The sequence below is a fragment of the Lolium rigidum genome, chromosome 2, assembly GCF_022539505.1.
Source record: "Lolium rigidum isolate FL_2022 chromosome 2, APGP_CSIRO_Lrig_0.1, whole genome shotgun sequence".
Taxonomy (NCBI): domain Eukaryota; kingdom Viridiplantae; phylum Streptophyta; class Magnoliopsida; order Poales; family Poaceae; genus Lolium; species Lolium rigidum.
The window spans coordinates 32,307,295-32,316,471 of NC_061509.1; the positions used below are offsets into that span (position 1 = coordinate 32,307,295).

Consider the following 9,177-nt stretch of genomic DNA (forward strand, 5'->3'; position numbering starts at 1 on the left):
ACCTGGATTACCGCGTTCCGATCAACCTCGCTAGCTAAGCGAGGCGGACGGCGCGAGGGCGCAGGTATTTATACTTCCTGCCCCGGCCTTCTTCCTCCTCAGACACTAACGATCCAACTCCGCTTTCCTCTAACCCTCCATGAGAGCGAACATCACGAGCTCGAGGTAGGAGTGTTGGCAAGAGGAGGTGGAGGGAAGATACAATCGTACTACAGACCAAGGAGTAAAGGAGATCAACAAGCCACAGCAACTTACTGAAGGAGGAAGGATCATCCATGGAGATCGTGAGGATGGGGAGCTCGGCGGGCGGGAGCGCGCGGCGGACGGCATCGTCGTGGCGGGGCGCGTCGGGGAGGAGCGACGTGTTCGGGAGGTCGGCGCGGGAGGAGGACGACGAGGAGGCGCTGCGGTGGGCGGCCATCGAGAGGCTCCCGACCTACGACCGCATGCGCAAGGGCATCCTCCTCCCCGGCGCCGTCGACGACGTCGGCGGGGCCGGGCGGGAGGTGGACATCCTGGGGCTCGGGCTGAGCGAGAGGAAGAACCTCATCGAGCGCCTCATGCGCACCGCCGAGGAGGACAACGAGCGCTTCCTCCTCAAGCTCCGCGACCGGATGGAGCGGTACGATGAATGAGCTTCCTCGTCACTCCACTTCTCTTCATCCATTTATTTATGAGCACAAATGACACTGACAAACATTTCTAGTAGAGTATCAGAAACTGTTTGATGCTGCAGCGCAAAATTCTCTGTTTCTTAAAAATGTTTCCCTTTTCTTTTTTTATGTTTGCAGAGTTGGCATCGACAACCCGACAATCGAGGTGCGGTTCGAGAACCTCAACATCGACGCCGAGGCGTACGTCGGCAACAGGGGCATCCCGACGTTCACCAACTTCTTCTCCAACAAGATCATCGTATGCATTTTTTTCCGTAACAACCGAAAGGTTCAGTACATGATGTCGAGTGGTTTCAGCTTCAGTTTCTGAATCTCGTGAGATTCTTTCCATCCTTCAGGACGTGTTGAGCGCTCTACGCATTGTTTCCAGCGGGAAGAGGCCCATCTCGATCATCCACGACATCAGCGGAGTCGTAAGACCCGGCAGGTGAGTGAGGAATCAAGAACTGTTCTGTTTACACGATCTCACATTTCGCCTGTAGAGTGTAGTTGTAATCATGCGGAGTTTGTTCGATCAGGATGTCATTGCTGCTTGGTCCCCCTGGGTCTGGGAAAACTAGCCTGCTCCTAGCCTTGGCAGGGAAACTGGATTCGACACTCAAGGTACTACATCTTCACATCCTTCTTGATTCTTAGTAGTTTTTCCCTTTCCGGCAGAAATAAGATTATTCAGGGAAGATAAAGTTGTGAGCTGTAATATTGATGAATTTGAATTGCAAATGTTCAGGTGTCAGGGAGAGTGACCTACAATGGGCATGACATGGATGAGTTCGTCCCACAGAGGACATCGGCATACATCGGGCAGCACGATCTCCACATCGGCGAAATGACGGTGAGGGAGACACTGGCCTTCTCTGCAAGATGCCAAGGAGTCGGAACCCGTTACGGTATGTTACACTTGCACTGTGAAGTGAAAAGGATGATTATTCACATTGTGTATAGTGATTCTTATGGTAGTTTCATATTTACAGACATGCTTGCTGAACTCTCAAGAAGGGAGAAAGAAGCCAACATTAAGCCAGATCCTGATATTGATGTTTACATGAAGGTGGGGTGCATTTCATTTGTAGCAAAGTCCTTGCTTATTCTGAATTAGACAAGATTACCCTTTTGAATGGAACAGAAATGAGCAAGAGTTACTCAAGTTATTTATTCTACTGCTCTGTCCAAACAGGCCATCTCTGTGGAAGGTCAAGAAAGTGTTATCACAGATTACATCCTCAAAGTGAGTGCCATATATAACATGAAAAGGAAGCCAGAGAAATGGATATACCTCTAACCATACTTGCATTTCTCGTGCAGATTTTGGGTCTGGAAATTTGCGCAGATACAATGGTTGGTGATGGCATGATCAGAGGCATCTCGGGAGGACAAAAGAAGCGTGTGACAACAGGTATGTGCGATATGCAGTTAAGGAAAGCACAAAATTGGCCTTTTGATCATGGCAGTAAAATCTGATCTCTCAAATCCTTGAATTTGCGTAGGTGAGATGCTTGTCGGGCCAGCGAAGGCACTGTTCATGGATGAAATCTCCACCGGTCTGGATAGCTCCACGACGTACCAGATCGTCAACTCCCTCAGGCAATCTGTCCACATCCTCGGCGGCACAGCATTGATCGCACTGCTTCAGCCTGCACCTGAAACGTACGAGCTCTTCGATGACATTGTTCTGCTCACTGAGGGGAAAATCGTGTACCAGGGTCCTCGAGAAAATGTTCTCGAGTTCTTTGAGGCCATGGGATTCAGATGCCCTGAGAGGAAAGGTGTTGCAGACTTCTTACAAGAAGTAAGTGATCCACCTGAGTTCTTTGTGCTGAATCTTGGGACTAGAAACTCCATATTTGACAGTGTTCATTGTGATATCACAGGTTACATCTAGGAAGGATCAACACCAGTACTGGTGCCGAAGTAACGAGCCATATCGATACATCTCGGTCAACGATTTCACAGAGGCATTCAAAGCCTTCCATGTTGGCCGTAAGATGGGCTCGGAGCTCAGGGTGCCGTTCGACCGATCCAGGAACCATCCGGCTGCACTCACGACTTCGAAGTTTGGTGTCAGCAAGATGGAGCTTCTGAAGGCTTGCTTCTCTAGGGAGTGGTTGCTGATGAAGAGGAACTCGTTCGTTTACATCTTTAAAGTAGTCCAGGTATGCGTCTTGCTCCTTGGAAGTCCTCCTTAATCCTGAATTTCGATAGGAAAGCCTCGTGAAAGTTCCATGTTTGTACCAGCTCATAATCCTTGGGACCATCGCGATGACTGTATTCCTGCGTACCAAGATGCACCGGGACAGTGTCGAAGATGGAGTGATCTTCATGGGTGCGATGTTCCTTGGCCTACTCACACATCTGTTCAATGGATTCGCGGAGCTCGCTATGAGCATTGCAAAGCTGCCCATATTCTATAAGCAGAGGGACCTGCTCTTCTATCCATCATGGGCATATGGATTGCCTACATGGGTGCTCAAGATCCCAATATCATTCTTGGAATGTGCTGTGTGGATCTGCATGACTTACTATGTTATCGGCTTCGATCCAAACATCGTAAGGTTCTTCCGCCATTACCTGTTGCTTGTACTGATCAGCCAGATGGCATCCGGTCTCTTCCGGGTTCTTGCTGCATTGGGAAGAGAGATGGTCGTTGCAGATACGTTTGGGTCATTTGCTCAGCTTATTCTTCTGATTCTCGGTGGCTACTTGATAGCTAGAGGTACGTTGAATCTCCATTCAGCGATTTTCGTGTCACTTATCAAGACTATCGTGCTGAGTTCTCTTTCTGCAGATAACATCAAGGCATGGTGGATTTGGGGCTACTGGTGCTCCCCTCTGATGTATGCCCAGAATGCTATAGCGGTGAACGAGTTCCTGGGCCATACCTGGCGGAAGGTAATGCAGTGTCTCCTAAGCTCCCGACCACTCTAATTTAGGACAGATTAACTCAAAAACAAATACCAATCTTTGCGCAGGTTGTTGATCCGACCATGAGCACCGACACACTTGGCATACAAGTCTTGAAGGCGCGGGGCATCTTTACCGACCCAAACTGGTACTGGATCGGCGTTGGTGCCTTACTTGGATACATCATGCTCTTCAATGTACTGTTTGTTGTGTTCCTCGACTTACTTGACCGTGAGTACCTTCTTAACCGTGATTCACTGGTCCACCCATCCTAAACATCTTATGTCGGTGCTGACCTCCTTGTAACTACAGCACTTGGAAAGGGTCAAAATGTTGTTTCCGAAGAGGAGCTGAGGGAGAAGCATGTGAATCGCACAGGAGAAAACATAGAGTTGCAGCTTCTTGGAACGGAAAACCGGAATTCACCTTCCAATGGTCAGTAACAATTCTTGCATAAAATGCATCAAGGAAAGCATACCATGATTGCATCCTTGTAACAAGTGTAACAAATGCAGGAAGAGGTGAAATCACTGGAGCTGACACCAGGAATAGGGGAATGGCGTTACCATTTACTGCCTTGTCAATCACCTTTGACAATATCAGATATTCTGTGGACATGCCTCAGGTAAGCATAACCAAGAAGTTCTGCCCCATGTTCAACACCAGCCAGTGCGAATGCCAGATAGTGAACTGATGCACCGATCTTTGACAGGAAATGAAGGACAAAGGTATTAATGAAGACCGGCTATTGCTGCTGAAAGGTGTAAGCGGAGCTTTCAGGCCAGGAGTTCTAACAGCATTGATGGGGGTCAGTGGGGCGGGTAAGACAACTTTGATGGATGTGTTGGCGGGACGGAAAACTGGCGGCTACATTGAAGGAGACATCAGCATCTCTGGTTACTCAAAGAACCAGGAAACTTTTGCCCGGATTGCTGGTTACTGTGAGCAAAATGATATCCACTCTCCACATGTCACTGTTTATGAATCCCTCGTGTACTCAGCCTGGCTTCGACTGTCCCCCGATGTAGACTCGGAGGCAAGAAAAGTAAGTTGAATGAACTTTATTCTGCTAATTGAGAAGCACTAACTCATTGCAAATTTCTCATTGCAACTGATCACAGGAGTACTGAAGTGATTAACTTCATGATTGCAGATGTTTGTGGAACAAGTCATGGAACTCGTCGAGCTGACATCACTGAGGGGAGCCTTGGTCGGACTGCCAGGAGTGAATGGTTTATCCACAGAACAGCGTAAAAGGCTCACCATTGCTGTTGAGCTTGTTGCTAATCCATCCATCATATTCATGGACGAACCAACTTCTGGACTAGACGCAAGGGCAGCTGCAATCGTGATGAGGGCGGTCAGAAACACGGTTGACACAGGAAGAACAGTTGTCTGCACCATCCATCAGCCAAGCATTGACATCTTTGAAGCCTTTGATGAGGTAAGTTGCAGCCAGGATGGCAAAATCATAAGCTGTAGAAGATTGGATGTCTCTCATATGAGCACTCACATGTTATTATTGAACTTGAACAGCTATTTCTGATGAAACGGGGAGGTGAAGAAATATATGTTGGACCCTTGGGACACAACTCATGCCATCTGATCAGTTACTTTGAGGTGAGCCTCAGTACTAACCTACTAAATAGAACACCCAGATTCCAACTTATGGCATGCGTGATAACTTTGTTTGGTGCTCCAAATGCAGGGAATACAAGGAGTGAAGAAAATCAAGGATGGTTACAACCCTGCAACTTGGATGCTAGAAGTGACTACCCTATCTCAAGAAGATGCCCTGGGGGTCAACTTCGCCGAAGTATACATGAATTCTGACCTATACCGGTATGTTCAGTCCCAGAATGATGTTTCAGCTTTTTCAATACTTCTCTCCCATTTCACTGATTCAAATGTATCATGGCAGGAGGAACAAAGCTCTGATCAGTGAACTAAGCACACCTCCTCCTGGATCGACGGACCTGTGCTTCCCAAACCAGTACGCACAGTCCTTCTTCACACAATGTATTGCTTGCCTGTGGAAGCAGCACAAGTCATACTGGAGAAATCCATCATACACTGCGACTAGAATATTCTTCACGATGGTTATTGCCCTCATCTTCGGCACCATCTTCCTGAACCTAGGCAAGAAAGTGTAAGTACCATTGTTAAAGCTCCAACTAAGACCCTGATCCATTATGCCATAATGAGAAACATAAACTAATTTGTACTTTATCTTTCCTTTCAGAGATAAGAGACAGGACCTGTTCAACTCTCTGGGTTCCATGTATGCAGCAGTCATTTTCATTGGAATTCAGAATGGACAATGCGTTCAACCGATTGTAGACGTCGAAAGGACAGTCTTCTACCGAGAAAAGGCTGCCGGGATGTACTCTGCTCTACCCTATGCTTTTGCACAGGTAATAGTCGCCACAATATTTTAATATAAAAGATTGCAGGTTTCTTCCTCCAATTCATGTCTAAGTTCCAACCATGTTAACCATTCAACAGGTTTTCATTGAGATCCCACATGTCTTCCTTCAGACCCTTGTGTATGGTCTGATTGTCTACAGCTTGATTGGTTTAGACTGGGCATTTATGAAATTCTTTTGGTACATGTTCTTCATGTTCTTCACCTTCCTGTACTTCACGTTTTATGGCATGATGGCAGTCGCCATGACACCAAACAGCGACATTGCTGCCATAGTTGCAACTGCATTCTATGCAGTATGGAATATCTTTGCTGGCTTCCTTGTCCCCCGACCAGTAAGTGTCCACGACTAGTTCATTTCTACTATGAAACAGACTCTACATTTCCTCCATACCACCAATGCTAAATTATATGGCTGGCTTGCAGAGGATACCAATATGGTGGAGATGGTACTCCTGGGCATGTCCGGTGGCATGGACTCTGTACGGACTTGTCGCTTCACAGTATGGAGATATCGCAGATGTTAGGCTGGAGGATGGAGAAGCGGTGGATGCTTTCATCAACAGATTCTTTGGATTCAGGCACGATTACGTAGGTTTTATGGCTATTGGTGTTGTAGGCTTCACCGTTCTCTTTGCTTTTGTCTTTGCCTTCTCCATCAAAGTCTTTAACTTCCAAAGAAGATGATAGAAGCCGCCTCAAAACAGAGTCAGCTTTGCTTCAGCTTGCTGCAAAGTGATGGCATTCCGGCATGGGCGAAAGTAAATGAGGAGACAATATACTGATCAGTATTAGTAGTTTCACTCTTAGGCAGCTAACAGTTTTCTTAGGCCAGTTAGTTCAATTTTGTACAGTCTGTAATTAACAGAAAAGGGGCCATTGTAATTTGTAATCATGTAAAATAATACAATGATGAATATTTTCAGAAAGATTGTCTATATTTGGTTCAATTGCTACCTCGAAAAAAGGTTGACGATTGATTATCATGCGCAAGAAGACGGCATGCCTCATATAATGTCAAGAACATAGTGGGAGACTCGACAAATTTCCTTCGAAAACTAGCTTTGGAAACTGATATGATCTTCAATTCTGTTATCTCAACAAATAATATGGCGCAAAGCCTTTTTTTTGTTTCTTCTTTACTGAGAGCTAATTTTCTCAGCAAACATCAAATTGTGTGGCCATAGAAAATAAATTAAAACTGTAGTATATGTTAGACATTATTAGCCTTAAGCTAATCAACATAAGAATCTAATCTCGAATAAAACACCAACTTAAGTTTAGAATTTTTGTGTACCTGAGATGGCCAGCGATAACCTTCTCTGCCTGTTCGTTGCAGGCATGCTGAAAAGGTTTGAGAAGAAGATGACCAGGGGCAGCAGCTTGGTGAGGTGGAGATGTCCTGAACACCGCCGGCACAGCCCTCCCAGTAAGAAGAAAACCAGGTTTATTTTGCCACGCTGGAAACACCGGGTGCTTAGGGGAGAGAACGAGTGCCTGGTTTGGCTTCCATGCTTGATTTTTTCGAATTAAAGGACATAGTCCCCGATTTCATTAATGGAAAATGAAACCAGATAAACAACCACGTTTGAAGTTCCAATCTCCCAGAAATTCACCCACAGAGCACCTACCAGACTAACAAACTTCAGAACCTTTGCTTCCCAGGGAATAGAAAACAGACCTGCTACTACAAACTCCTTTTCCAACTTCCAGGAACATTACAAAACAGGTACCCAAAGACCAAATACATAACCCAACTCTATTCCAAGACAGAACATCAAGCTTGGCCTAGTGTCTACTTTTTTGTATTCCTACCATTACTCTTTCATCTCAAGTTTTATCATCTCATCTCTTTTCTTTTTCTAGTCATTTACTTCAAGTCTAAACACCATCGGCGCCCATCCCTTCTTTTTACTGAAGATTTCAGCTGTCACACGCAGCAGCATCTTGTCCTCTGTGTTGCAAGCCACGTCGACCTCGGATCTGAAGAACAGCCCACGATCCCATCCAGTGAGCGGTTAGAGCAATAACACTAGTCAGATCATAAGGAAAGACATTATTAAAGCAAGCAACATTTCTAGTTTTCCATAAAGCCCGTAAAACCACAGTAACACCAGTTGCTACTAGGCCTCTCATACTACTAGGGAGAACCCAACTGATAATATCGGTAACCGACTTAAACTCTGTCTTGATATCTAGAGCACATTGTACAACCCCCAGGCATATCTAGCCATCCAGGTCCACTAATCCACCAGATTCTACATTTCCGATTATAGAAGACCTCGATTAATCGCGGGAGGTTGTCGTTCTCACCTTGCCTGCCGCCAAACGATCCCGGCGCCGGCGGTGGTCGACTCAGTGTCCCCCGCCGCCGAGTGGACATCGAATATCCTGCTCCTTCAGATTCTACAATTTTTCGTGATAGCTAGCAATAGCATTCTCCCGCGAGGATCCCATCCCAGCCCATCTGCTTACTTCCCCTCTCTCTCTCTCCATTAATTTTCCCTGCGCTCCCGCCTCTCCCGCGAGGATCCAGGCCTCTCTGCCCCTCGGCCGACAACGATGTAACAGCGGCATCGTCGTCAGTTAACACTTGAGGTGTTAAGAGTTCAGATCAGGGTGTTAGCTGTGGTGTGTTCCTGGGCCTTGGGCCAAGTTGTCAAATGGGCTGTAGCCCGAGAGTGAGTGGGGTGTGTGGCTCGTGTTATAAGAGTCGAACGAATCGTGGAGACAGGCATGAAAAGAAATGGATTAATCCTGGTCCTCTCTGGTCTCCTTCTTCTTCCTCCCCAAGCTTCGGCTTTCCCTTTTCCCCTTTCTAGCAAACCCTAGCGGTGCGCTTGTATCGTCACAGCCCAAGGGTGTGACAAGTGGTATCAGAGACTTGTACGATCCGATTGCGCTTCGCGACTCGATACTATCCCAGTAACATCGACCAATCGGTTGTGGATTTCCTCTGGGGATCTGCTGTAAATCCGAGATTGGCGTGTGGGTAGTACAGAGGAAGCTGCGATGGCTCCTACGGTTTCCAAACCCGCCGCTCAGACCCGATTTGTGCTCGAGTCCATGGAGGAGCTCAAGGCGGCAATGCTGGCGCGTTTTGACGCCATGGACACAAAGATTGGGGCACTGGAGGCGGTACAGACGCAGTTGGCGGCGATGGACCTGAAGATGGGGAAG

At 46.9% G+C, this 9,177-nt stretch overlaps 1 protein-coding gene and 1 long non-coding RNA gene across 2 annotated transcripts; one reads left to right on the plus strand and one right to left on the minus strand.

Moving 5' to 3' along the window:
- The first annotated feature begins 431 nt into the window (after positions 1 to 431).
- LOC124691520 (ABC transporter G family member 39) lies at positions 432 to 6,950 on the plus strand. The gene is made up of 23 exons (XM_047224803.1): positions 432 to 622; positions 792 to 912; positions 1,013 to 1,101; positions 1,193 to 1,277; positions 1,402 to 1,561; positions 1,646 to 1,722; positions 1,849 to 1,899; positions 1,977 to 2,067; positions 2,159 to 2,460; positions 2,543 to 2,824; positions 2,907 to 3,384; positions 3,457 to 3,560; positions 3,641 to 3,803; positions 3,885 to 4,007; positions 4,088 to 4,197; positions 4,285 to 4,617; positions 4,726 to 5,016; positions 5,109 to 5,192; positions 5,281 to 5,414; positions 5,494 to 5,721; positions 5,815 to 5,986; positions 6,078 to 6,332; positions 6,424 to 6,950. The coding sequence occupies exons 1-23, from the start codon at positions 447 to 449 to the stop codon at positions 6,682 to 6,684; spliced, it is 4,170 nt and encodes a 1,389-aa protein (XP_047080759.1). The 5' UTR covers positions 432 to 446; the 3' UTR covers positions 6,685 to 6,950.
- Positions 5,232 to 7,952, minus strand: LOC124691522. The gene is made up of 3 exons (XR_006998988.1): positions 7,295 to 7,952; positions 5,831 to 6,725; positions 5,232 to 5,701 (listed from the first exon to the last, which is right to left on the minus strand). It is a non-coding gene; the product is annotated as an uncharacterized LOC124691522 (long non-coding RNA).
- Positions 7,953 to 9,177: the final 1,225 nt, after the last annotated feature.

Bases quoted from the DNA above. Each gene is read 5' to 3' on its own strand.
- LOC124691520 (XM_047224803.1), top strand. From the start codon at position 447: ATGCGCAAGGGCATCCTCCTCCCCGGCGCCGTCGACGACGTCGGCGGG. The intron at 1,723-1,848 runs GTGGGGTGCATT...CTGTCCAAACAG, and splicing joins ATATTGATGTTTACATGAAG to GCCATCTCTGTGGAAGGTCA. The intron at 5,193-5,280 runs GTGAGCCTCAGT...CTCCAAATGCAG, and splicing joins ATCTGATCAGTTACTTTGAG to GGAATACAAGGAGTGAAGAA.